The sequence below is a fragment of the Dermacentor albipictus genome, chromosome 4 (genome assembly GCF_038994185.2).
Source record: "Dermacentor albipictus isolate Rhodes 1998 colony chromosome 4, USDA_Dalb.pri_finalv2, whole genome shotgun sequence".
Taxonomy (NCBI): domain Eukaryota; kingdom Metazoa; phylum Arthropoda; class Arachnida; order Ixodida; family Ixodidae; genus Dermacentor; species Dermacentor albipictus.
Window position 1 is genome coordinate 156884890 of NC_091824.1, and position 24882 is coordinate 156909771.

Sequence of the window (24882 nt, forward strand, 5' to 3'; positions counted from 1 at the left end):
ATACAGCCGCACTAGCACCACCCATCGTCATCATTAATTACTGGTACTGGTACACTCAGCGCGCAGCCTCCAGGATCAGTCAGCACGCGCAAGTCGCCTGATCTCAGATGCCATGCGCTGCCCACCGCAATAATCCCACATCCTCTTCAAGAGCCTGCAAGTCCCCTCGCAGCCAAAGACGTTCCTTTCAATATGCATATGAACCGTATGACATATCGGAACATGCGGGGGCTTAGCTGTCATTAAGCAAAAGCACAGTGGTAATACACATGCCTTTCTGACAGTGGCAGTTGCTAAAGGAGCCCCCTGAGACACATATAATTTGATGTATTGCGCTACATATACCCCGAGTGCGCAAAAACAAAAAAAAAAGGAAAGTGAAGAACAATTCCAAATTTTGGGGGGGAGAGCTTCATTGAGAACATGTCTTTCTCTTTTATTTGAAAAATATTTATGGCCAATTGCATCCTCTAGGTAATAATTATCCTCAAGCCGTGTCATCGCAGACATTACCTTTGTCATCAGGCCATACTGACCAAGGTGCACATATTGTCACATGATCACCATCACATTCAGTGTGGTACAGATGAATTAACTCCTCATACTCAGGGCAGGAATACCTTTGTGGAACAGACACAAGCATTGTACTCAGAAATGTGACATTTAATATAAAATCTACATATGTAAACAAATCCCGCCTATTGATCTTCCATCTTGCGTACCCGCCACAGTGGTGGAAAAATGTCACTGCCGGTTTGGCGTGCCCGCACACGTGCATCTTCGGGACTTGGCTGTTCATCCAGGTGCCTGCAGCAATTATAAAAACAAAAAAAAAAGCTTTGTGGTCGAGGGCTGGCTTATAGTTTACAGCCAAAACTGGCTGATGATGGGAATACATACTATTCTGACCAATCTAACATTTGTTCCTAGTGAAAACAGCACAGCATCTGCTTTCTTCAAATGTGAAATCTATATAACTTACCTGGTGAATTTGTTCTGGACTGTGCTGATCAATGCACCTGTTGAAATTAGGGCGAGCTCTAAGCCACCCCCCGATTACCATCTGAGGACCAATGGTCCACACCAAAGAACCTGCTGGACTTTACTGAAACCTCTTCCTCTAGGGAGGTGGTGGAACACATCATAAGGAGAAGAGGCAGAAGACTGGCATAGGTTTGGCTGGAAAAAGCTAGATGGGGTTAATCCCCCGAACTCCTACACAATATGCACACATAAAATACTTGGCCTGTTCTGCTACTCCACACATCAAACTTTCTAATGGAAATATATATATATATATCAACCCATAAAGTGCGTTCCATCAAATTCCCTTTATACCAGCCCACCAGATTTCAAGCACGAAGAACTTCGCTATAGTGAAGCCATCAGGATATTAAAAAAATATTTAAATGTACCTTCACTATTGCTCTAATTCACCACTTTGCGCTTTTGTAAGTAAGATTAAATTTTTACAAACATGGTTGACCCTCATTCAAAGAAGCACTAATATGATCTTTATTCAAACTCTGATTACAGATCGCTCGGTATGAAGTGCTGAATTAATGTTGTCAACACATTGTTTTCTTCTGGTGTCGTTAAAGTTGTATCAAGTCATGAAAACAGTCTATAATGATCACCCCCAGACCCATGTGCATTTAGTGCACTTCCAATCAAATGAAGAACGGAAGCAATCTAGGCTTTGCATATGACTAAAGACAAATCATCACCTTTCTGATGTTCAGTGATAGTAGATGGGCAAAATGTTTCAGTGCATATATGACCCTATTCCACCTGCCCCCAGGCCAGTTTTTGTGGCTTCACTGTCACATTGCACCAGTCTTTGTATGTGAAAGCTTAGCCCCTTAACTGCCAATGACTATGTAACTTGCCATCACAACAAGCATCCTCTGGTGCTGATGACGAGTTTAATCATCAAGAACTTCCTACAATTCTTGCGCATGTGTATACTTGTAGTTGCTTGTAATGTTGAAAAATAATTAATACACAACAAGCTTTCTTTTTTCACCAAGACCAGTAAAAATGCAATGGGCATTCCTGGTACCACGTTTTTTAGAAAGTATGGGTGCAAAATTTGTAGGTCTAAATAACATTCCCCACTTCTACATTTTTTTGAAACTTGTCATGTAGGTAGGTGTACACCTTAAAGGGACACTAAAGTGAAAAATGATTTCTTCTGTACCAGTAAATTACCGTTCTACAACACCAAAAACACCACTCTTACAACGATACGACGTTTGGTAAGCCAGAAAAAGCGCAAAAACAAAATACAGGTGGCGACGCCTACTTATGTTCCCGCACCTGGGGGCTGTGAGGTATTGGATTTAGATGGCATCTTCTAGGGCCTGCTAATTATATATAGCGGTACAGATTGACTACATTGTGTTCTAAAGGAACCAAATATTAAACATGGCGAGTTCCGGGAACCTTTATTCAGCCAACGCGGCCCAAATACGAAAACATACTTTGGAATCCCTGACGTCACACTGACATACTGGCACTGGGGTTTTGGTGCGAAATTCAAATACTGATACTTGGACCTTCATTTTCTCATCTAATAATCAAACTATTTTTTTGAGATGACTGCCTGCAGGGTTCTCAAACAATGCTTCATTAGTCCAAACTGATCTATCGTTTCGCTTTAGTGTCCCTTTAACTACCGATGATGAGTGAACTGTGAACATTCCCTGATTTTCGCATATCTGTATACGTGGAGTTTCTTCTAATTTTGACAAATGAATAATACACAATGACTTTTGCCAATTCTTTTTAACAAGACCAGTAAAAATACAATAGGCGTTTTCGGTACCACACTTTTAGAAAATGTCAGCGCAAAAATATGCAGGTCTAAAAAACATTCTGCACTTTCAAAAACATTTTGGAAATTTGTCACAGCAGTGAAGGGGTTAACCCATTTGCTTAGGATTTACAAACTGCTGTAGAACTTGGGTATCGATATAGACCTGACCATAATATTCGCAGCAAGACGCATAACACCTTTTGAGGGGCAAATAAAAGCATTGGATTACTAAGAAACCGCATCCCCGGAAAGTGCAATGATGCAGGTCAAAGGAAGGGAACGGTACTATCATTACATGTGGGAGCTGATAGTGGTACAACAAGGACACCATGGTGACTATCCTGACAGGAATTTAGCGCAGCCGGTGCATACTAGACTTATGCTGAAACCATAGTAATTGCCATGATTTCTTACACTATTATTCTTTTGTAATGTCATAGTTTTTCATGCCTTTTTCTTTTTTTTTTCGCTGACACCACTATTCACATTGTTCCAGAAACTGTAAAAAATGAACCAGGAGGATTTTTTTTCATAACTGAACTATCGATAATTTGATGAGGCTAACAAACTCCTTAATTACTAAATTGAGGCGTCTAATTTTAGAAAAGTATTAATCATGTTTTAAAGCACCAAATTCAGTTGTTTTCAGTGCGCTATGTCACGCGCAATTATTTTTCTGTATTATAAAGAAAACGTGCGAAATACGAAAATAACTGCATGATTACATGTCCATGAACCACGGCACCAGCAGACCCAGGCATTAGTTATTAGTTGGAAGAATTAACTCTTCTCAATGCCTGGCTCGGCAGTCACATGAAAGTGGCGAGGTATTGGTATCAGTGTTGGTCACCGCAAACTGCGAGCTGCCTTTTCCACATGAATCGCGAAGACATTTCCTTTTTCAGAGTAATGCCTGGGACTGCTAAAGTTGCGGCACACGAACATGTAATCATTCAGCTATTTTTACGTTTTGCGTGTTTTCTGTACAATTATTACTTTTTTATCAGAATTATACCGCTCATTTTAGTAATTATGAAGTTTGTTAATTAACCTCATCTCTTGGGAAAGTTACCGGGAGAAATACACGACTAAGAAAGGGACAACCTCTTCCTTTCTTCGTCTCGTGTGTTCGTTACGGTAACTTCCCAAATTATGAATCACCAACTGGCCTACAACACTGCTCAATCTCATCTAATTATCAATAGTACAATTATGAAAAAATCCTGCTGGTGCAGTGTGTCCCTTCTGACAGGCTACCATTGGTTGCGCCCTCACATATTCTATATTTTCTATTTAAGAGCTTGGCTAACGTTAGCTGGGAAACCCTGCATATTGATATGTTGGTTACGAAGATCATATCTTAAAGGGACCAAGAACCAATATCTATGCTAGCCACTTTCTTTTTTTAACACTGTGGGAAGCTTACTAGCCAGAGCATCCAATACCGCATTGATAACACAAAAAAACATCGTAAAACATTTTAGATGTGAAACGTCTTTAAAACCGATCAGAGGGAGTCACTTGCTAAAAGCACATTAAATGAACGCATGCCATAGCATTATCACATATCTTTGCAACCATACTAGCTACACGCCTTACTCAGGTTTTGTTGTGTAGAGAAAATAAGCCATTACCCAATCACTATGTTTCGTGCGTACAGATGGCACTGTGGTGATGCTATGCACAACACGAATGGAGCTAAATTTAGCCTCATGCTCAGCATTCGGAGAGGCATAGTTCAGAAGTACATTCATCGATCAGAGCGGGAGCAGCTACGTACGAGAGAGCTCACTCAGCCATAGTTGGTATAATCGATCAAACTCAAGCCTGTGCACATATTAGTGCTCATAAGGAGATATAAGGCCTACAAGTGTGCAATTTGTTGCAGAAATTTCACACTTGCTCGGCTATTGTGTGCCACACAAAGAAGATGCCGGAAGTAGAAAAGATCAGAGGGAGTGGATGTGATAATGCGGTCTGACCCCTTAGCGGAAGGTTCCCCTTGAATAAGACTTAAGTTCATGAAAGACAATGTGCTCACACTTATCCCTGCGAATAAGGAAGGTGGTTTCGTGGTGATGAACAGGATGATGTATAATTCAAAGGCATGTGAAGCCATTTCGTCAACTTTCAGGATCCACAACGACATAACACTTAAAGTACAAAATGAAGCAAAGAAGCTATGCAAAAGCTTCAAACTAGATGGCTTATCCCAGTCTATCGAAAAAGGCACAAAGGGGGACCTTGAATTGTTTTTTTCAGCAAAAATGCACAAGCCAGAATGTCCTCTCCGAGTGATAGTGCCAAAGAATGCAACCTGGCAGAAACTTGTAGCGACATTTTTACAAAAGTAGTTAAAACTCTTGCCAAGTGACGACCCATTTCGGTAACTAAGTCTGAACAAGTGGTGGAATTCTTTAAAGACTGTCAACACAGGAACCTTGTCACTTTTGCTATTGACTTAAAGGACATGTACTATTCTCTGCCGCAAAATGACTTGATGAAATGTGTAACTGACTGCACTGACAAGATTGGAGCAGTTCGATTTCAAAACGCTTCTGGTTTGACTTGCGACAGATTTTTAGAGCTACTTTGTTTTTATGTTAACTCGACTTACACAACTTGGGTGGGTAATGTTGTCAAGCAAAAAGATCGCACATGCATTGGGTCATGTATTGCTCCCTGCTTAAGTGACTTATATCTAGCTAAATGTGACTTGACGAACGCCTGAAAAATAACATCAATGTCGTGAAAGTGTTTAGATTTGTTGGAGATTTTCTATCATTTTGAATAACGAATCACACAATTTTGACTCGCTGGTTTCAAAAACCGTGACCTCGTTCACTCAAGTCCTGTCCCCTTTGTCGTTGACACATGAAGTCCCCATAGGCAATTTCATAAGGTTTTTAGACTTGGGATTGCACTTTTCCCCACAAAAGGCCTGCTGGATTTATCAGCTGAGAGGCAATAAGCCAGTCCTACCATTTCATTATGCTCATTCAAAACTTGTAAAATGCGCAGTAGTAGCATTGTGTTTCAATAATTCTCTGACGAAGTCATGTGACCACAAAGTGGAAGCCACTTTCAGAGATAAGGCCAAGCGTCTGGCAGATTCTGGTTACCCGATGCGTATGCTCACCTTAGTCGTGGAAAGCTTAAGCAGGAAGTGTAAAACGCATCGAATGGAAGCAGTACCAATGCTAGAGCAAAGAAAGTTGCTATGGTACCGTACATTCATTGCATTTCACATAAGTTTAGAAGAATAGCGGCAAAATCGAGGGTGGACGTGATTTTTTCTGCCCCTGAGCGTCTACACAAGCTATGCAAACAGGTTAACACAGAGAATAATAAAAGGCACGCATGTTCTACTCAACATCGCACACAATTTGTAACCAGCACTCATTACATTGTCTATGCCATTCCACTTTCGTGTGGAATAACGTATGTTGGTCAAACCAGCAGATGCATCAATGAGAGATTAAAAGAACATCGATATAACGTCACTAGGGTAATCTCGGGTCGTTTGGGTATTAATTGCTGAGATTGTTCCTGCAAACCCATATTTGAAAGTACTTCGATTCTGTATAGGGCTCATAGCAGGATGACAAAGGAGATTGCGGAGGCCTACAAAATTGCTAAATTAAGAGGAAAGGTGCGGAAAGAAAAGTGTCGCTATCTGAAAAGATACGATTCCTTGGTTTATCTTTGTAACCATTGCAGTACATGTTTTCACCATGCCTCGCAGACGTGTACGGTTCATTGAAATGCACCACTGAATGTTCTTTTTTTGCTGTCACGTTTGTTTCTGCTCGTACAGTATATATTTATCAATGAGTGAGAAAATAAAACCTATAGTTGAAAGTGAAGCGTTGTCTCTGTGCATCTGTTTCTTTCTACGTCCTCGTTCAGTCACGGTTATACACTCCAACATGGATACTAACCAACCAGCCCACCAACGTGTTTTAACCAATATGCTGTCAGTTATCGAAGATGGCGGTTGTGGTCCACACGTCCACGGTGTACGAGCAATGAAGTACGATTAATTTTTCATGGAGCAAGAGATGAACGCCCATCGAATCCACAGTGAAGTGCAACCCACGTATAGAAAGGTGTCTCACTTTGAGAAGTGTCAGGTGGTGTTGTTGTGAGTTCGCATCTGGACTTCACCCCTAATGTTTTCCTCATTTTCGGTCCACTGAAAAAGTTTCTCGCAGGACGGTGATTCACATGCGACGATGAAGACAAGACAGCAGTCCAACAGTGGTTCCACAGTCAGCCAGATGATGAATTCTACCACAGAGGCATATCAAATTTAGCGCTGCGATAGGGCAAATGTCTGAACTGCTACGGGGACTACAATGGAACACTGATTATACGACTTTCTCAGGACTGAGAAAAAGCATCGTAAAATGCGGGTGTCGTAAAATTGGAACATAAATTATGCCTATAAAAATACTAATATCGCACGATGGATTTACGAGAAACTTCAATGTAAACTACTAACATACTCTGCAGGGCTTGGAAACCCAAATTACCAAACAAGTAAATGCGATAAGAATTAATGCTGCAGTACAGGTACCAATCATGCTTTATTCAAACGAACTCCACTGCCCACTCCCGCAATTCCCACCAGCTGGCGCAAACTTTAAAAAAAGCCAGTAAGTTTCTTTAGGACCTTGTTTGATCTGTGAACCAAAAGCTTTCGCTCGAGTTAGGCAACGTCCAAAAGAACGTCCTCTGCGGCGTCGCGTGAACTGATGAAGTTCCGGATGCCGTCTATGTGCCATAGCACCCTGGCGAACAGGGTAGGCACAGGCCCGGCATCTGTGTCGTCGTCCTCCTCCTATGTCGCAGAGGTGTGGGCACTAGGTAAAGCCTCCTCGATGGCGTCATCCAGCGGCACCTCGCCACAGATCGCAACATTGTCGTCGGCCTCCATGTACTCGGCTAAGGTCGTGGCGAGGTTTAAACCCTCGAAATCGTCGTCCATGAAGCTTGCATCGGCCTCGAGCGGCATCGAGGTTGTTGCGTCCCCAGTAGAGCAGGCAGTCTTTTGCTTAAAGCCACAGTGCTTGAACGAGTTAGCAATTGTGTTTCGCGACACTGCATTGCACGAACTGTCAATAAAAGAATAAAAGAAAATGCATGGCGTCGAGCAAAGTTATTTTTTCTTCCAACTCGCTGCGCTGCATAGCCACCAGCCGACGTTGCACGAACTGCGTCCGATACTCTTGCTTGACGCACTTAATGATACCAGCATCCAGCGGCTGCAGCCGGCTTGTGCAGTTGGGCAGAAAAAGAACACCCTTTATGTTCTTCAGGCTGGACATATCAGGTGGGTGGCACGGTGCATTGTCCACGAAAAGCAATATTTTCCTCGCCTTAGCACCCATTTTGTTATCCAGCTGCTGCGAAAAATTGCTGAAGAGTGAAAACGTCATCCACGCCTTTTTGTTGAAGTTGTAGCTGCACAGCAGAGTCTTCAAGTTCTTAAATCACCATGGCTTTGCAAACTTTCAACAACAAGCACAGGCAGCCTCTTGGAACCGTCCTCGTTAACACATAATAGTGCCATCACACGCTCTTTACTACGCTTGCTACCGCGACAGCTGCCACCCTTAGACGCAAGTGTTTGCTCGGGCTGCATATGGTAAAAAATACCGCTCCCATCGGTGCTGAAAACATCGCAGGGCTTGTATGGAGCAATCATCTCCGGCACCGACTCCATCCACTTGATCACCGTCAAAACGTCCACAGAAGTGCTTTCTCTGCAGGAGCGGCTGTACGCAATCCTGTTTCGTTTCATAAAGCGATCCAGCCACCCGTTCGATGCCTGGAAGTTGTCGATGCCCAGATGCAATGCCACAAGGTCTGCCCAGAAGGTCCGCCGTTGATCACAGAGCTCCGTGCTTGGTGCAGCCACTTGACGAGAACTTTTTCTAACTTCTCATGCTGTCCTTTTGCCGCTTTCCACTTCAGCCTGAACTTGTTGGCATTCTGCAATATCAACGCTTTGTTTGCCAGGATAGTCTTAAGCTAAGATTCGCGTATCTCAAGATCCCAGGCAATGCTGGCTTTCGTGGCTCCATGCTGCTTTTCCGCTTCCTCGATAACATTCAGCTCATCGCCAAGCAACAGAACTGTCCGCTTTCGGGACATTGTGCGTCGCATTGCTCCACATAACTCAAAATCTCCGCTGAACGCTGGTCGCTAGGATTACGACGAAGAACACGTGCGATAAACCTAGGCCTCTCTGTGCTACCTTGTTGGCGACCTGCCGCTGGGAAACTGGAAGGAGAGAAATGCTTCCCCAACGCGACAAGAGGTGACGCCGCCGAGAAGAGGGGGATAAAATGATTGTGGAGAAGAAAAGGGGCTATTTCAGCACAGCGGGCAGCTGCTAGTGGGGGGGAGAGAAACACTTCCCCAACACAATGAGAGGCGACGCCACCGTGAATAGAGGGAGAAAGTGGTTGTGGAAAAGAAAAGGCACTATTTCAACGCAGCGAGCGTCGCGGGCGGCTGCTGGTGGGGGAGAGAGAAACGAACGATGAGACGAGGCAGGGAAGAAAGCTATGCCGGAGCGAACCGGTCAAGTGGTGTCAAGCGCTCCGTATGCGGAGAGACGGAGCAAGGAAAGAGACCCGTGGCACTTTTCTTTCATCCACTGTTCCGCACTGTGCTTCGCGAGGGTCATTGTATAAGGTGGGTCAGGCGTAAAATTGTGTCCGATAACCAGGGTTTTCAATGCATTGCTTCTATGGGGACCTCGCCGGGACTGCGCTAATCCGTCGTAAAACCCGGGTCATCGCAAAACCAGGGGACGTATGCCCGGGGTTCCACTGCATGTGGAAAAATAGTGTAAGGTAAGTAGAACAGTACATATATTTTTAATTATCTGTACGTACCTTATTTTGGCTAGTATAAAATAGGTGCAAAGACTTTCTGATTTGCCCTCATACCACAAAGTTCATACACTCGTCCTCGTTATTGAAGCCCAAGGGAATGGCGCACTTCTGATGACAAGCCTATCTCCAGCTGTGGACGTGTTGGACATATTTATTGCCACTGCTGCAGATCTTGGAACTCACAACCTTGGCCCAGCTATCGAAAAGCCCGGCACCCGCCTGAAAGTCCTCGGCCACGGAAACACATAGGAGACACCGCTTCAACATCTCTTTTTGCGTGGTGTACCGCAAATGTGCGACGCACAAGAGCAAGGACGGCGTTAGCTTCCACTAGGATGTACTACACAATTGTCAAGTGGGCCGTACAGTGGTCTCCCACTGAGGCGCCACGTGTGAAAAAATTGTGGGAGAGCGCTGCGAGCGATTTGGATTGGGGCGGAGATGTACTTCACGGCATATTCAACGTAATTTCGCTGTAGGTACTGAGACTGATTGCGTGCCTAAGCTTTTATAATGGTGTTTTATTTCAACTGCACATTTATATTGACACCTTTTTGCTATGTGTACGTATCTGAGGCATGGGTTGTACAACATGACATCTTCAATTTTGCTGTCGTCGTCAAGTGCATTTTCTGATAGCAAGCGCGCACTCGTTGCATGGACGTTGGTGGATGCCCAGGTTTTTTTTGTAGAAAGTCTGCAGTAAAATTTTTTATGGTTTTACTTGCTTCGGTGCACCTGCAACTCTTGTCGGCCAGTAGCAGTTGTTGTTTCAGCCAAGTGAACCACTATTTCTAACATTGTTTTCCAAGAGTAACACATAATTTTTGCCACAGAAGTCACCTACCTGGAACATGAAGCTACATAAGAAAATTTTGTTGATACTGTGCCATTTTAAGCGTGCTTTTTGGTAGAATATTGATCAAGGACAATGATCAAAGAAAACAATATCATAGTGAAATAAATGAGGCTTATTAAAGGGACACTAAAGTGAAACAATAAATCAGTTTAGACTAATGAAGCATTCTTTGAGAACCCTGCAGGCAGTAATTTCAAAAAAATAGTTTGGTTATTAGATGAGAAAATGAAAGTACAAGTATCAGTATTTGAATTTCACGTCGAAACCCCAGCGCCGGTACGTCAGCGTGACGTCAGGGATTCCAAAGTATGTTTTCATATTTGCACTGCGTTGGCTGAATAAAGGTTCCCGAAACTTGCCATGTTTAATATTTGGTTCCTTTAGAACACAATGTAGTCAATCTGTACCGCTATATATAATAGTAGGCCCTAGAAGATGCCATCAAAATCCAAGACGTCACAGCCCCCGCGTGCGGGAACTTAAGTAGGTGTCGCCACCCGTATTTCGTTCTTGCGCTTTTTCTGGCTTGTCAAACGTCTTATCGTTGTAAGAGTGGTGTTTTTGGTGTTGTAGAACGGTAATTTACTGATGCAGAAGAAATCATTTTTCCCTTTAGTGTCCCTTTAGCTGTGCGACACAAAGAGATGCAGATGACCAATGCACTTCTAAGTAAATTTAAAGGTACATAGACAGACATATCCACAACATGGGTAAGAGAAAAATGATCAAATATTCTAAGTGCACTGATTGAAAAAGTGAAAACTCCTGATCGGAGTAAGCACATTTCTTTTAAAAGCTGCGCCAGTTCCAGGTGAACCAATTGACTTTCGAAGAAAAGGAATCAATCCAATTATTGGACTTTAATATGAACAACAGTGTTAGGATAAAATATTGCCTATGTACTCAGACTAAATCGGGGAGACCAGGAAGTTTTTACCAATGTAATCTCCGTGGCTTGTCTGGTGATCTCCTTCAACGTGCCACTATGTGAAATATAGCAGAAACATAGAGGCTAATCGAATGGTATTTGCTATTCAGATCACATTTGACTTCAGAATCAACTATTAAAATTATTCAATAGCCGTTTCTGTTCGAATGTGAATGTGAATACCGTTGATGTGAAGATATTGTCGACGTACACAGCATGAAATCGCATCCTTCGTCGCCGACTTGGAAATTTATCAAAATGAATTGCTTTCTCATGCAAACTTGCTTTCTTCCATTGCCCCATCATTTGGAAAATTTTTAAGCTTCTTTCCTTGAGAGAAAAATTGATTGGCGACTGTACTTACTTGCATAAAAGGTCGAATTTCAATACAACGAAATTTCAATATAACGAATCAAATTGCTGATTTTACCGACTTCGTTATATCGAAGTTTAACTGTACGCTCAAGAGTCCACCAACACGAAGCGGCAGAAATCGCATCGCCATCAGTGGAAATCGTGACTCATAGCAATGTCAGAACGCTTCGCGCCTATTTGTGCCTTTACAGCCTTTATTCTTGCGTTTAACAGTATGCATAGCACCGCATTGGTCACGTGCCTTCATGACTGCGTATATAGTCGCCAACCATGATTGCATCGATAGCGGCTGCAGTTTTGTTCGCAGTGGTTGCGGCAAAGAGCAGTTTTGTTTTGATTCGGTACCACGTAACTGTGTAGTCTCCACACATGATTGCGTCAATGGCGACGGTGGTGTCATCCGCAGTCACAGCAAACAGTTTCATTTTGACTCAGTGCGTGTGCCGGCCATGCGCCTTAAGAGCCGCAAGGTCGCTGTCCATGTTTACGTTGACAGCAGCCGCAGTTTCACCCACGGTGTTTGCGGCAAACAGTAGTTTCGTTTTTACTCAGTGCAAAGCTCTCCAGGATGAATTTCACCATCAACATCACGATGGGCGGCAACCTGGCGACATTGGCAAGAAAATAATTAGGACGTGCGCGCAGTAGTGAAAAGCATGTCTCAGATGAAGACGCGCACCTCAGCCGTGCTGTGAAGGAAGTTGTGAAGCATTCGCTGCTGCGAGCGGTAAGCAGTCTCGAGATGATGAGAATTGCAGCTTCCGCACTGCTATTGTGTAAAATATAAACAGGATTTGCTGATTAATTAAGTAAATAAAAACGTGTTGATGTAGTAAGCATTTGTTTATTGTTTTCTTGATACCCTCGATAATTCGACATTCGTTTAATCTGGACATTTTCTTTTGTCCCGTGAAATCTGGAAGAACGAGGTTTTACCGTACTGCACACCGGACAAGACTTGGCACAAAAGATTTCTTTTATTTTCAGCAATAGTGTATTGAATGTGTTACTGCAATCAGCCTCTTTTATGGTAGCCTCTTGAGTGAGGCACAGTGGCCTCAATTAAGAAGTAGGCAAAAGGTGATGCCCATGTCTGAACAGGTAGAAACAAAATTATCACGATTCAGTTGGTGAGGTACATTTGTCTCTTTATTTTCGGGCATTTACCTGTATCCCCTTATAGCTCTCCTGGCAAAATGACTGCACCTCACCAGATGCTATACACATGCCGTGATTTCTGTCTGTGCAGTGCCGTTCTGATGAATTCACATGGCCGTGCTTTCCACGAATACAGCAGGGGTGTAAGCTCTCAAAAAAGTGATGACTGTGGTTTATGCCAGAACTAGACCAGAAAATTCAAACTAGACCACATTAGCTGGGTGAAAAAGATAAAAACTGCAGTTTCACACAAGTGCGGAGCAGACAGCAATAGCCTGAACAAAAATAAAGACACATCGCTGTGAATCTGCCTTCTTCTTTTGACTGGATTAATTTCATGCTTCAACAGTGTCTAGAGTACTGAGCTTATGAAGACTATACAATGATGCATGCAAATCTTAAATAAGCATAATCTAATGATTCTCGAATGAGTATGTAAATATTGCAGAGCAAAGCGGCAGTTCCCACTGCAGGTCTTCATTGATACTTAACGTTTACTCTAATTATGTATCATAACTCACACTCTGCCAACTGAAGAATGCATTTAGCACGTGCTTTAATGATTTTTCGGTGATTTATATATTTTAGTGTATAAAGGCACAGTGCTCATCAAAAGAGGTGGTTATTTAGCAGATACTTATGTGCCAGTGGATATGTACATGTTTCAACATATTGAATTATGGCAAAATATGTGAATGACAGCGACACTGAATGCATCCAGGGGAGTCAAGAGCTCATAACAGCCGAGCCTGTCACCTGACACTCTTGTCTGCTTGCCCATCCTTGAAGTCCTTGGCCACTGCATCAGAGTAGACTGCATCAAACAGGTCCCGGGCTGTGAATGGCCCTTGGCACACTTCAGGTGCACGGTATGAGACATATGGACCAAGCTGCGCACAATGTAATTGTATCAACGAAGCCAATGGTAATGTCGTAGTGCTGGGAAAGACTCAAACACTGTCAAAAGTGCACATTGAATATCTAAAGCTCTTGAAAATGGCAATGCTTGAATTATACAGGATAAAAAGAGAAGGCACACAGACAACAAGGTACTGACACACAAACAAAATAAATTCGGTATAGGGTAAGTTAAAGTGTTCAAACTTCTGCAACACGCATAAGCAAATCACTTTGCACATGTGAAGGAGTTGTTCTCTTTTCTGGTCGGGAGGTCAATTTTTCATGCACACTGATAAACTAATCTATCACCCAATCAATGGCAAAAGTTTTGATGTAAGTTTATCAACGCTCTTTCCTAACACATTACCATCATGAAACACGAAGCTGTATAACCACATCCCCAGAAGTGCACTGTCACATGGCCATCGATAGGAACAGGGAGCACAGTTAAAAACAATATGCAAAAAAGGATATTAAGGTGATGCTACTTCCGGATAGTACTGAGAGATAATTGTGCTAAAGGGTGATAAGTCAAGCGCGTTGGGTAGTTTTCTATTCACCATGGTCAAGCCTATCATCAACTGTAGTGGTAGCTCAGTGGCAATGACATTCTGCTACTGAGCGCGGGGTAGCCAGTTCACTTCCCAGCCTTGGCAGCTGCATCGCTATGGGAGGCAGAATGCAAAAGATTTTGTGTGTACTTACATTTAGGTGCAATTTAAAGCAGCCCAGATGATCGAAAATGAATCTGAAGCCTCCCTGTAAGGTGCCTCACACGTCCCTAGTCTTGCTTTTTGACATTATAACCCATGAATCAATCAATCAAGCCTGTCGTTAACGATCACATCTCTGCTCTGAGGTAGCCCATGTGGAACCTGCGAGTGGCTGGGGCACAAGGGCCAGCAGGCAGCTGGTAAACATTGAAAGCATTGTATAACAGCTCCTAGGGGTCTGCCAGTGCCACTGGTGTCTCCAAGTGCTTGCATCCGACAAGTTCCAGTTCAAGTTTATTCCCACTTTCTTGCTACATGATAACAGCATTAGTGCTGTTATTACATTCTGTGGTCACATAGTTATGAAACTGTCAGAGGGACCACCTAATACTATACATAGCAAGCATAGATTGCAGCATGCTATAAAACGGATACATAAGCTATAAATATTAACAGAAAAGTGAGGGGAAACAACGCAATAGCACAAAAGTAAAAGCATACAAATGAAAACATGATATGTCATTTTATGACAATATACAACAATTATTGTAAGCTGGAAAACATATGCAACTGAAAAATCATGCGGGCTACATGAAATTATTTAAAGTAATGAATTCAGTAAAAATGAAGAACAAACGCACTGTACAAAGTGGAGCCACAATAAGTGAAAGCAAAACTGATGCTTCCAAAAATAATAAAAACACATACAACTATTACAGCAACGTGCCTCGATCACAAATAGAAAGTGTATGAGGTCGTCATGATGCAAGGTAGGCACAAGACGCTTCATGGCAGGGTCCGAGAATGTTCAACTGTTTCATTGGTTTTTCTTTTCCTCTCTCTCATGTTTTATTCTTTAAGCTTATTTTATTGAATATCACATGACTCATTGCTGTTTCATTATTTTTCATATTTAAACTTAGTTCTGGGCACAGAGCTTCTGTGGCCCCAGTGTGATTACAATCATGCTTTTATTTAAATGGAACAAATTTGATCCTACGAGCAAAAAGAATAACGGGAATTAAACACTTCAATTTTGTTTTTTAGTTACAACTACACCAAGCAATTAGACAATGAAGCAAGAGAAAGAGTTACGGAATCCAAATCACTTCTAACAGTGGCCAAATGAAAGCTTTTCTACATTTCACATGTAATATTTGAAAGCAGAAATTAGAACAAGCGTCCAGCTAAAGCTTCCTCAAGAACTTTTGTCTAACAAATATAGATATAGCTCACAGCTCAGACATTTAAAAGCACAATTCACAAGCAGTCAGATATCTTTGCGGAAGTGGTATTCTTACCTGACAGTTTGTGAGGTCAGGCACTATGAGCTCAGGAACCATTTCGGGTATTGGGGGTCCTCGGTGCGACACAGACGGCCAGCGCACTCCATAAGCTGTGCACACATGTCAAAAGTGAATATTTGCTACACTAAAAAACTTCACTTTAAGGTGCACATCACTGATGCTAAGCCACCTGGCACACCAGACAGCAACACCATAAGTACTATAAGTATCGACACCATAAGCATAATAAGTACAGTAAGTTCAATTCTGTTTATCTTGAAGAATAAGAGCCTGTGTCTGCAGTCTCTTTTGTCCTTATCAGTTATTATGCACTTTTTCTTCAAGATGAGAAACTGACTTTACAAAATTCTAACCCACTACTGTCTGGCAAAGGAAGCTCAAACCACTAGCCAAGTGATGCTTGACCCAGAGTATCGATAGCCACTGCAACTCCTCGGCATGACCTCAAAGATTGGGTGGTACTAACGGCCTGCCCAAAGTACACGGGAAAATTTTTGAGCGATATGTTAGTATTCATATCATGTCTGCCAACTACCAGGTATATCATTTGTGTGGTGCGATTTAAAGGCTGTTAATGTTGAAATTAGACAACTACCAGCCCTGCTGCTTTGCAAAGATTGCTTGAATAGTATATAGTACTACTCATTTATAAATAATTTGGCTAATGAGACATTTTGTAACAGTTGGCCTTAGACATACAACATTATGCCTATCATTTTTCATGCCACCGCTCAATGCATGTTCCTCAGCTTTTCCCATTTCTATGTTATCCACCAAGTTCTGGCCCTATAGGTTTATGCTGGAAGGACACACTGATAGCAGCATGCAAGCTAGAGTACATAGAACAACCCTCATACTGATGCCAGCATATCGACGAATAAGACATAGCATGAAGGAAACAGCAGCGAGAAGGTGCACAAAAAGGGTGGCAGGGATAAGGGGATCTGACTCCTGAGATTGATTCAGAGCTGCCGTGTACGAGCAAAGAGGTCAATAAACGTGAAAACAGAACATTTTTTACATTACCTTGTCCCACCAAAGGTTCAACTACGTGGCACGCATGTGTGCAATAACTGCCGTTTCACTTTGTAAACACAGTACAGGGAGGAACATATTATCGTAACTCGCGAAAAGTTTCGGTAAGCATCATTGCGCAAGAATGCATTAGGCGTATCTTCGCGGTACCGTGTACATCTGAAAGGCATTGGACGCTTGCAGGTGCGAGCGAAAATAGCTAGCCAGCGCGAATATTATTTGCCTTATTTAAAGCTCGTAGCAGGTAGTTTGTTACCAGTTAGTTTGACATGGTTTTCAGTCAAGAGCTCTATTGCGTTCGTAAAGAACAATGGTCACGGCAATCGTAAAATGATATCGTAAGCATGAAATATGCCTTTATGAGAGCCTGGCTGAAGGTGAAAACTAGTCAATAACGGGTAGTAACGCGAACAACTGTGATATGCAGACGCAGCGAAAGGAACTGCGCAAGCCCAGTAACGGTCATCCGCAGTTCCAAGAAGTAGAAGCAAGGAGTTGTCCGCCGCTTGCCACACCACGGAGTCGCAACATAGCGATGAGGCGACTCACTCTCAATCACACGATCCTTGCGACGACGATCGTGAAATGTCCCACGAATGTTGTGCACAGGAAACTTGCGGAAGTTTCTCTTTCCGAGGCATGGTCCCGTCGTTGAAATGTGCCTGACCTGCGACCACGTAACTGCTGCTACTTGCTTCAACGAGGAGTTCATTATTAGACCTGTTGCCTACTGTGCTTTCTAGATCGCGGCACTTCTAAAGAAGGAAATGTGTACTCAATAAACTAATTTTTCTGCCCTACCAAGCTCAAGCGAGTCTAGTGTAGCCGAACTAGATACCACCGCAGCCTTCAGTGCTTTCTGTATTTCCCACCGCTGCCTCTCTCAATGTTTACAGCGGCCCAAATTTTTCAGAACGTACTTTAACCGTTGTTGCGTTTAAAGTAAACAATGAATAATGCCAACTAAAAAGTATAATCGCACAAAAAATTAAGCGCGCTTTTTAATAAGTAAATAAATAAATAAGTTAATAAATAAATGCTAAAATACTTTGGCAAAATTGTGGTGCATGTTTGCGAGGGTGCCTAAACATTAAATATTGTTGATATGAATCATGTAGAAAGAAATGTTAATTGTTATTGGAGACTTTTCCAATTTTTTTAGACAGGACGAAAGTAAATTTATTTTGAAACCATTTGTGCAACATCTCTTTGTCACCGCTCAGCGGCTCTCAGTTTCGAGTAGGGAATGTAACGTAGCCAAAAAAAAAAAGGTCAGACATGTAGTGTTTTGTGGTTCCGCAAGCTACGACATGCAACGGTCGTGTTACGTATCTTAGCAACTATAAACAGAAGCAGAAACGCTATACTTTATTCATTGTGAACAATAAATTGCGCACTTATCACCAATAGAGTGTGTTTCGACGAGAAGCCCAGTTTCGTAAGCACCGATTGCATAGCTTGCTTCTTTCCAGTGTTTTTCGCCACTTCTCCAAGACCTTCTTGTCTTTAACGGTAACGGTTTAGCTGCCCAATACTGCCGCTTCAAGCAATGTGAACGGCCACAGTATAGTGCGTTACTGAAAGCAAAAACAGTGACAAGCGACACAGCAGACGGTACGCGCAACACCGGCCCAACAAGTAGTCTTTCTTCCCTAGATCTGGGGAAATTGGATTTGCCATTCGCGCTCTCGCTCCCTGCGCGACTGGAGTGGCTCGGTTCGGACCGCTACGCTTGCATCCCGTTGAGATCGGTTCGCTGGGCACCCCTAGCTGGACCGCGGCTACAGTCCCGCAGCTGTTTTGTTTTCGTGTCGTGCGAGCCGCCTCAGTGTGTGACCCGCAACATGTGCTGATGTCCACGGCCGAGCTCTTGATGGCTCCTCAAGGAGGCGGCGGCGACCGGTCATCGGAGAGCAGCAGCGGTAGCCAGGCTTCTCTCAAACGCAGCTCCAGCGGGGGAGCGCAGGAAATGTGAGTTGCTTTGAGATTGTTCGGGGGAGCGTTTGAAGGCGCCGTCGTAGTTTCGCGGCTAACCCGCGTCGCTGACCGCGTACGCGCGGGTTGAACGAGCCCTGATAATCGGCGTTAGCAGCTGGTGGACCTCGCGTTCACCTGTCTGCGTGTCTAGGCGCCGTTGGCGCACGTGCGGCGGTTACGGTGCGACGACGCCAAGGACGTGTGGTGCGCGGCTCGACCAGCCGGCCGTCCAGCCAGCTGACCGGTCGAGCACGGCACGGCCGGCCTTGGCTTCCAGACGTCTCTGACAGTCTTGCCGGCACGATCATTTCCTTTGGGGCCGTTGCTTCAGAGGGAGGCTTTTCGTGTTGTCTCGGCTGGCAGATCAGGTGACACGTCTCGAAGCGCTATCACAGGCAGCTGCGATAACACAGCAGAGCGGCTCGAAGATGGAATCGGTAGCTTGGTTTTTCAATTCTGTGTGCGGGTGTGGGCCAGATGATATAAAGCGAAAGTGCTAGTAGCAGCTGAACTTTCGGATACGTATTGCTTCAGCGAGCGCTAGCTTGATCAGTGCTTGCGTCAATTGAATTCTGGGGTTTTATGTGCCAAAACCATGATTTGGTGATCAGGCACGCCGTAGTGCGGGACTCCGGACTTATTTTGACCACCTGGTGATCTTTGACGTGCCCCCAAACGCGGCCGCCGCTGCCGGGATTCGATCCCGCGATCTCGTGCTTAGCAGCGCAACACCATAGCCGCTAAGCAGCAGCGGCGAGTTTGCGGCAAAATTCAACCGTTCTCATCCTCTCCGTCGCATTTTCGTTGCTTATGTGTTGCTCAATACATAAATGTCGAAAGATCTGGCCATCTGCCGAATGTCTAAGTTATCGTTCAGAAAGTGTTGAATGCCATGCTTTGTACTGTAGAAATCTTCTCCGTGTGCCTCTCTGCCTTGAAGAAAGTGACAGAATGCTGACGTAGAAACAAAAACTGATCAAGGAGACGTTGCGGAGTTCGGCATTGCAAACAAGGTCCTTGCAGGCGCCTCCTTGGAATCTCTCTTGAATATCAACGAGCACGTTGACGCACCTGTAGACGAAGGACATCGGAGGCAGTTTTGCATAAGCTGCAATAAGAAATTCGCCTTCCGAGCCGTGGTTTAATAGATCAACAAATATACAGGTATAATAGCTTGTAATCGCGTACGGAAAAAAAAAGAAAAAAAAAGTTCTTCCACTTGGTGCGTCACACAGCTTTGCTGGCCATTACAAACTGCGCTGTTGGGCGCTTTAAAGGCAGGACTACCGAGCCTCGTGTGACGTTCACTGCAATACAAAGGAAGGAGTGAGATAAAGCTCGACAAAAGGAGACAATCGTTAACGCATTTCGCGCACAGATTTACGTAGAAGTGCTCGCTTGCACAAGGGAATCGGACAGTGCGTGGAAAAGGTGAAAGGTATGGAGTATTGTAGGTGCAAGCAAGAAATTACAAGTAATGAATCTAAAAGCAAAATTCCATCTCGGAGCAAACTCCATCGATCTCCTCTTCGCTCAAAAGATGTCGTGCTATATGCTGCTCAGGTTTCTGTGGGAATCGCATTGCAGCTTGCCGGAGGTGCAGGATGAATGATACTTGGCTTCCCTCGGCCTGAGCATATTCTGGACCCTGACGAACAGCCGTGCTTCAAGCTTATGCATGATGCTGAGCATCACTGCTGATGATGAACGTTATTCCCATTCAAAGCTCCTCCGGTAGAGTGAACATGGACCATGTTCACATACATAGTATAGGATATGCGGTTCGCCCTCTATTATTACGTGTAACCGAATACGCACATCCGAGAAAAACGACCTTCGAATATATAATCGAATACCGAATATTTCCAGTTTCTCAACGAAGTAGAATGCATGGAGTCCATTTGCCTAAAAAAAAAGAGGGGGGGGGGGAGTCGCATGTTAACATGGCAGATCAACTGAGAGGAATCGACTGGAAGGTGATCGTATGTGCTGTACCATGATAGTAATGAAACAAGGAAACGGTACATCAACGGTGTCGTAGCAGTGTTGTGCTCGTTGAAAGTGACACACCATGCAATACCGAAAGTGAAAAACTACACAGCACCATACATAAAGGGGCCAGACACGGCGAGATTGGTCAAATAGTAAATGGCTTTGCCTAAACCAGGAAAGCATACTTGTAGTCTGCCTAAGTCGAGGAAAGCTTATTTAACCACATGTGTTATCATGTGTTAACCACAGAAGTTATCTTCTCCCTGCGTTCACTAAAGAACTGATGCGTATGCACTAACCGGGATTCTCCTGTAGCTGAATATTCGGAAGTGTCCCCACTGGCATCGGTCTATTTCTTTGTAGACTGCAGCAACGGCTATCCCTTACGGTGTTAGAACAGAGACGAATATTCGGCAACTTCGAATAGCGAAACATCGAAAACAATTGAATCCTCGAAACAACCGAAAACAGTGACTATTTGATGTGTATTTGAAATTTCCAACATTTGTACATCCCTTGTCCCTGATGACGAGTACAGTCGAGGTGCGGAGAATTAATTAATTCTCCGCGTCTGCCGCAATTTCCGGTTCGATATGTTCCGGTCCACAAGCTTGCGAAGCGTTTGCCCAGCATAACTAGTGAAAACGAGGAAAGAAGTATAGTTTCACGTCTACTCGTCGTTCTGGTAATTCGATAAACTAGATGAACCGGTTCGTTAGTTTTAGTGAGAAAGCCGCTGCAGCTGCGAGGAACGAAGGTGGGCGTGTGTCAGACCATTTGTAAATGCATATTAGGCAACATGCAATTTCAAACGTAACTTTAAAACTTAAAATTGCATATAACTGTGCCACATCGCTAAATCTACAGCCAAATTACAGAATTACGAAACGTAACTTAATACCATTGCCGTGTAGTACAGTGGATGACGCGCAGGTCGGTAGCAGACATCACAAAGGGGCGCTAAAGAATATATTTGCAAATCATTTTAGCTTGGCATGGCATTCTTTCAGTATGTCGGTGTGCATTCACAGATTTCAAGTTATTTTGTCGCATTTGAGCCATTTGGGAGCATGAAGTTATCGAGACGTATAGCATATGCTACATTGGGCTCTTGCTTCCTGTAGAATTCAGTGTAGTCGTTCCTTCGTAATAAACAATTAAGTAGGCGGTCAAAATTAGTGACGTCACGCCGGACTAGTGCAGGACCTGGCGTCGCCATCCTTGTTTCTTTCTTGCGTATTCTTATGGCTGAACAAGGATTTCCTCACCGCAGTAGTGGCCGTCTCGCTATTGCAGAGTTGCCATTTACTTAATCTTTTTCAGCATCCCTTCAAGTAAAACTCGAATGTATAGGATTAAACTATAACCGCCGTTTACAGCTATAAATCTGTGAGTTCAACCGGTAATTCAAGAGTGCACTGATTCCCTAGGCTGCAGTCATGATTAATTACAGTTATGAGCTGTGAGATTAGCTTTCCCGTTTCTTGAATGCATTGATTTCAGAGTTTACCATCGGAAAAGGAGCTTAGTGAATGTTAAAGATTTCGCTCGCAGATGCGAAGAGTGCTCACGAAAACAAGAGAGTGCGTGTAGTATTTGAAAGGAGTATGCCGACGTGACATTTTCGAACTGTAGCCTTATCGTTAAATGAAGCTCCAAATGCTCTAGACTATTGAAAAGGTGCTACCAAGCGTCAAAATGCCGTGAATAATACACGCGTGATACTTGTTTATTTCTTTATGATGAACGCCATCATACCTATAGCCTTACTGCTACACAACGTCATCAAATTTTGCTCTGTTTCATGACGTTGCGATAATGGCGATGACGCCTGGTCCGGCACTTTGAGACCAGCATGAAGGTCATACTAGTGCAGCCGTTAAGGTAGCGCAACAAATATGAAGGAACAGCTAGGCTGGACTCCTTGTGGCGAGCGCCGTAGAAATATTGGCTTAAAGTTTTTTATATACAATTTATATTAACCAAATGCAATTGTGACCCCTTCATACTCACACTAACTACATTAGATGTGCGCCTGAACAGACCACGCTTTCAAGGTTCAGGAGTACCTCCCTAGGACAGATCTTTTTAAATGTTCTTTCTTTCCGAAAATGATTAAGGAATGGAATTTGTTACCGGCGAAAACCGTAAGCCTCAGCTATGCTGATACGTTTTCTTCTGTCTGATACGTATTTGGCCTGGTATGTTTTATTCTGCGTAATATGTTTTATAATGCCGGTTGGCGCAGGTGGTTCTGCCTGGGAAAAAAGAGGATAAAGAATAAAATATCTGACATGTCTTTTCTAACCAGCTTATTCGCTGTCATCACTTTTCATGCGTGAAAGGCGTGGCAGAGTATCTACGGCTTCTAAAATATGTACAGGCGCTCCTTTAACATCACCTTTGCTCTTTCAGACATCGCCGCATTAAAAGGTCACATACAACATCATACACTGGCTCGTCACGAAATGCCAGCCCTATACGTCGATGCACTGAATTCTAAGCCCTAACATACCAGACAGTGCGTAGACAGACAGACTTCAGTGACATTCCTAACCACCGCGACGTCGCCAAACTATGGTTATAACGACGAGCGCCGGTTGTGCTGACATGGCTAGACCCGCAAATCCTAGGGCGAGCGCTCACGCTCGATCGATCGATGCTCGGTGGAGCGTCAGCGACCGCTGTTGTCGCGCTCGTTTATCTGTACGTGTACACTGCAGCGGCCGCAAAACACGAGTCATTGGTCGTATTCCAGCGCACCCCAATCGAGGCCGGCTCTTTGTTGCTCGCGTAATAATTGCAGTGCACGCAGTGTTTCCTTTAGTGCTGACATTCTGCGGGAAGGGCACCCGTTTCCGCAATTAGGGCGCCATATGCTTGCACGTTTGGAGTGACACCTGACACCGGCGAAAGATGGCGAGAGCGAGTGGTGCTATACTAATCCAGGTACAACCAAATTAGGAAGGCCACTAAGCTGAACAAACATACTCCCTCACCAGAACAGGAATTTGCCTCCCTGGCGCAGTATTCGGCCACAACCTCCCTGATGATTTTTTCAATTAACCAATGGCCCTCAGTCCCCAGCAACTGCGGAGCACCTGACCAAGGCGGCACTCACGTCTGTAACGAAGCAGAGGGTGCTAAGAATCTCTGGGTCCAGACAGGCCTTCAATGGAAACTGACCCTTGCAACGTTTAAAACCCAAACCCTCTCGAGTGAGGCTAGCTTAGCAGGACTCTTCAAGGAAATATCAGACATTGTGTGGGATATTATCGGCCTTAGTGAGATTAGAAGAACCGTTGAGGCTTACACATTGCTAAATAACGGCCATGTCCTCTGCTATAGAGGTCTCCCGCATAAGAAGCAATACGGTGTAGGATTCCTAATCCATAAGAATATAGCGAGCAACATTGACGAATTCTACAGCATTAACGAGATGGTAACAGTAGTCGTAATTAAATTTAATAAGAGGTATAGATTAAAGGTAGTACAAGCCTACGCTCCAACATCCAGTCACGACGATGAGGAAGTAGATCAGTATTATGAAGATGTTGAATTAGCGATGAGAAAAGTACAAACTCGGTATACAATAGTAATGGGTGACTTCAGTGCTAAGGGGGGGGGGGGGGGGGGGAAGCAGGCTGGTGAACAAGGAATTGGAAACTACGGCGTCGATTCTAGAAACGCTAGAGGAGAGATGCTGGTAGAATTCGCAGAAAGCAATAAGCTGAGTGTAATGAACACCTTTTCCAGGAAACGTAGCAACAGAAAGTGGACCTGGAAAAGCCCTAATGGGGAAACAAGAAATGAAATTGGTTTCACACTTTCTGCCGATCCCAGCATAGTGCAGGATGTAGAACTGATAGGTAGGGTAAAGTGCAGTGATCGTAGGTTAGTGAGGGCTAGGGT

At 43.8% G+C, this 24882-nt stretch overlaps 2 protein-coding genes across 2 annotated transcripts in view; one reads left to right on the top strand and one right to left on the bottom strand.

Annotated features, from left to right (window-relative positions):
• Positions 1-642: 642 nt before the first annotated feature.
• mRpL41 (mitochondrial ribosomal protein L41) lies at positions 643-17887 on the bottom strand. The gene is made up of 4 exons (XM_065434149.2): positions 17551-17887; positions 15961-16055; positions 13803-13936; positions 643-807 (listed from the first exon to the last, which is right to left on the bottom strand). Exons 1-4 carry the CDS (start codon positions 17711-17713, stop codon positions 699-701), a joined length of 501 nt encoding a protein of 166 aa, XP_065290221.1. The 5' UTR covers positions 17714-17887; the 3' UTR covers positions 643-698.
• A 545-nt stretch (positions 17888-18432) lies between these two features.
• LOC135903765 (protein Aster-B-like) overlaps positions 18433-24882 on the top strand; it is a 133098-nt gene continuing 126648 nt past the window's right edge. Inside the window, exon 1 of the mRNA XM_070537741.1 lies at positions 18433-18972. Coding sequence (XP_070393842.1) covers positions 18854-18972 — 119 coding nt within the window. The 5' untranslated portion in view covers positions 18433-18853. The remainder of the gene's footprint in view (positions 18973-24882) is intronic.

Coding starts and splice junctions, on each gene's coding strand:
- mRpL41 (XM_065434149.2), bottom strand. CDS start 17,713: ATGAACTCCTCGTTGAAGCAAGTAGCAGCAGTTACGTGGTCGCAGGTC. Junction 16,056..17,550: donor CAAGGATCGTGTGATTGAGA/GTGAGTCGCCTC, acceptor ATGTGTGCACAG/CTTATGGAGTGCGCTGGCCG. Junction 808..13,802: donor CAAGCAGACAAGAGTGTCAG/GTGACAGGCTCG, acceptor TAATTGCTGCAG/GCACCTGGATGAACAGCCAA.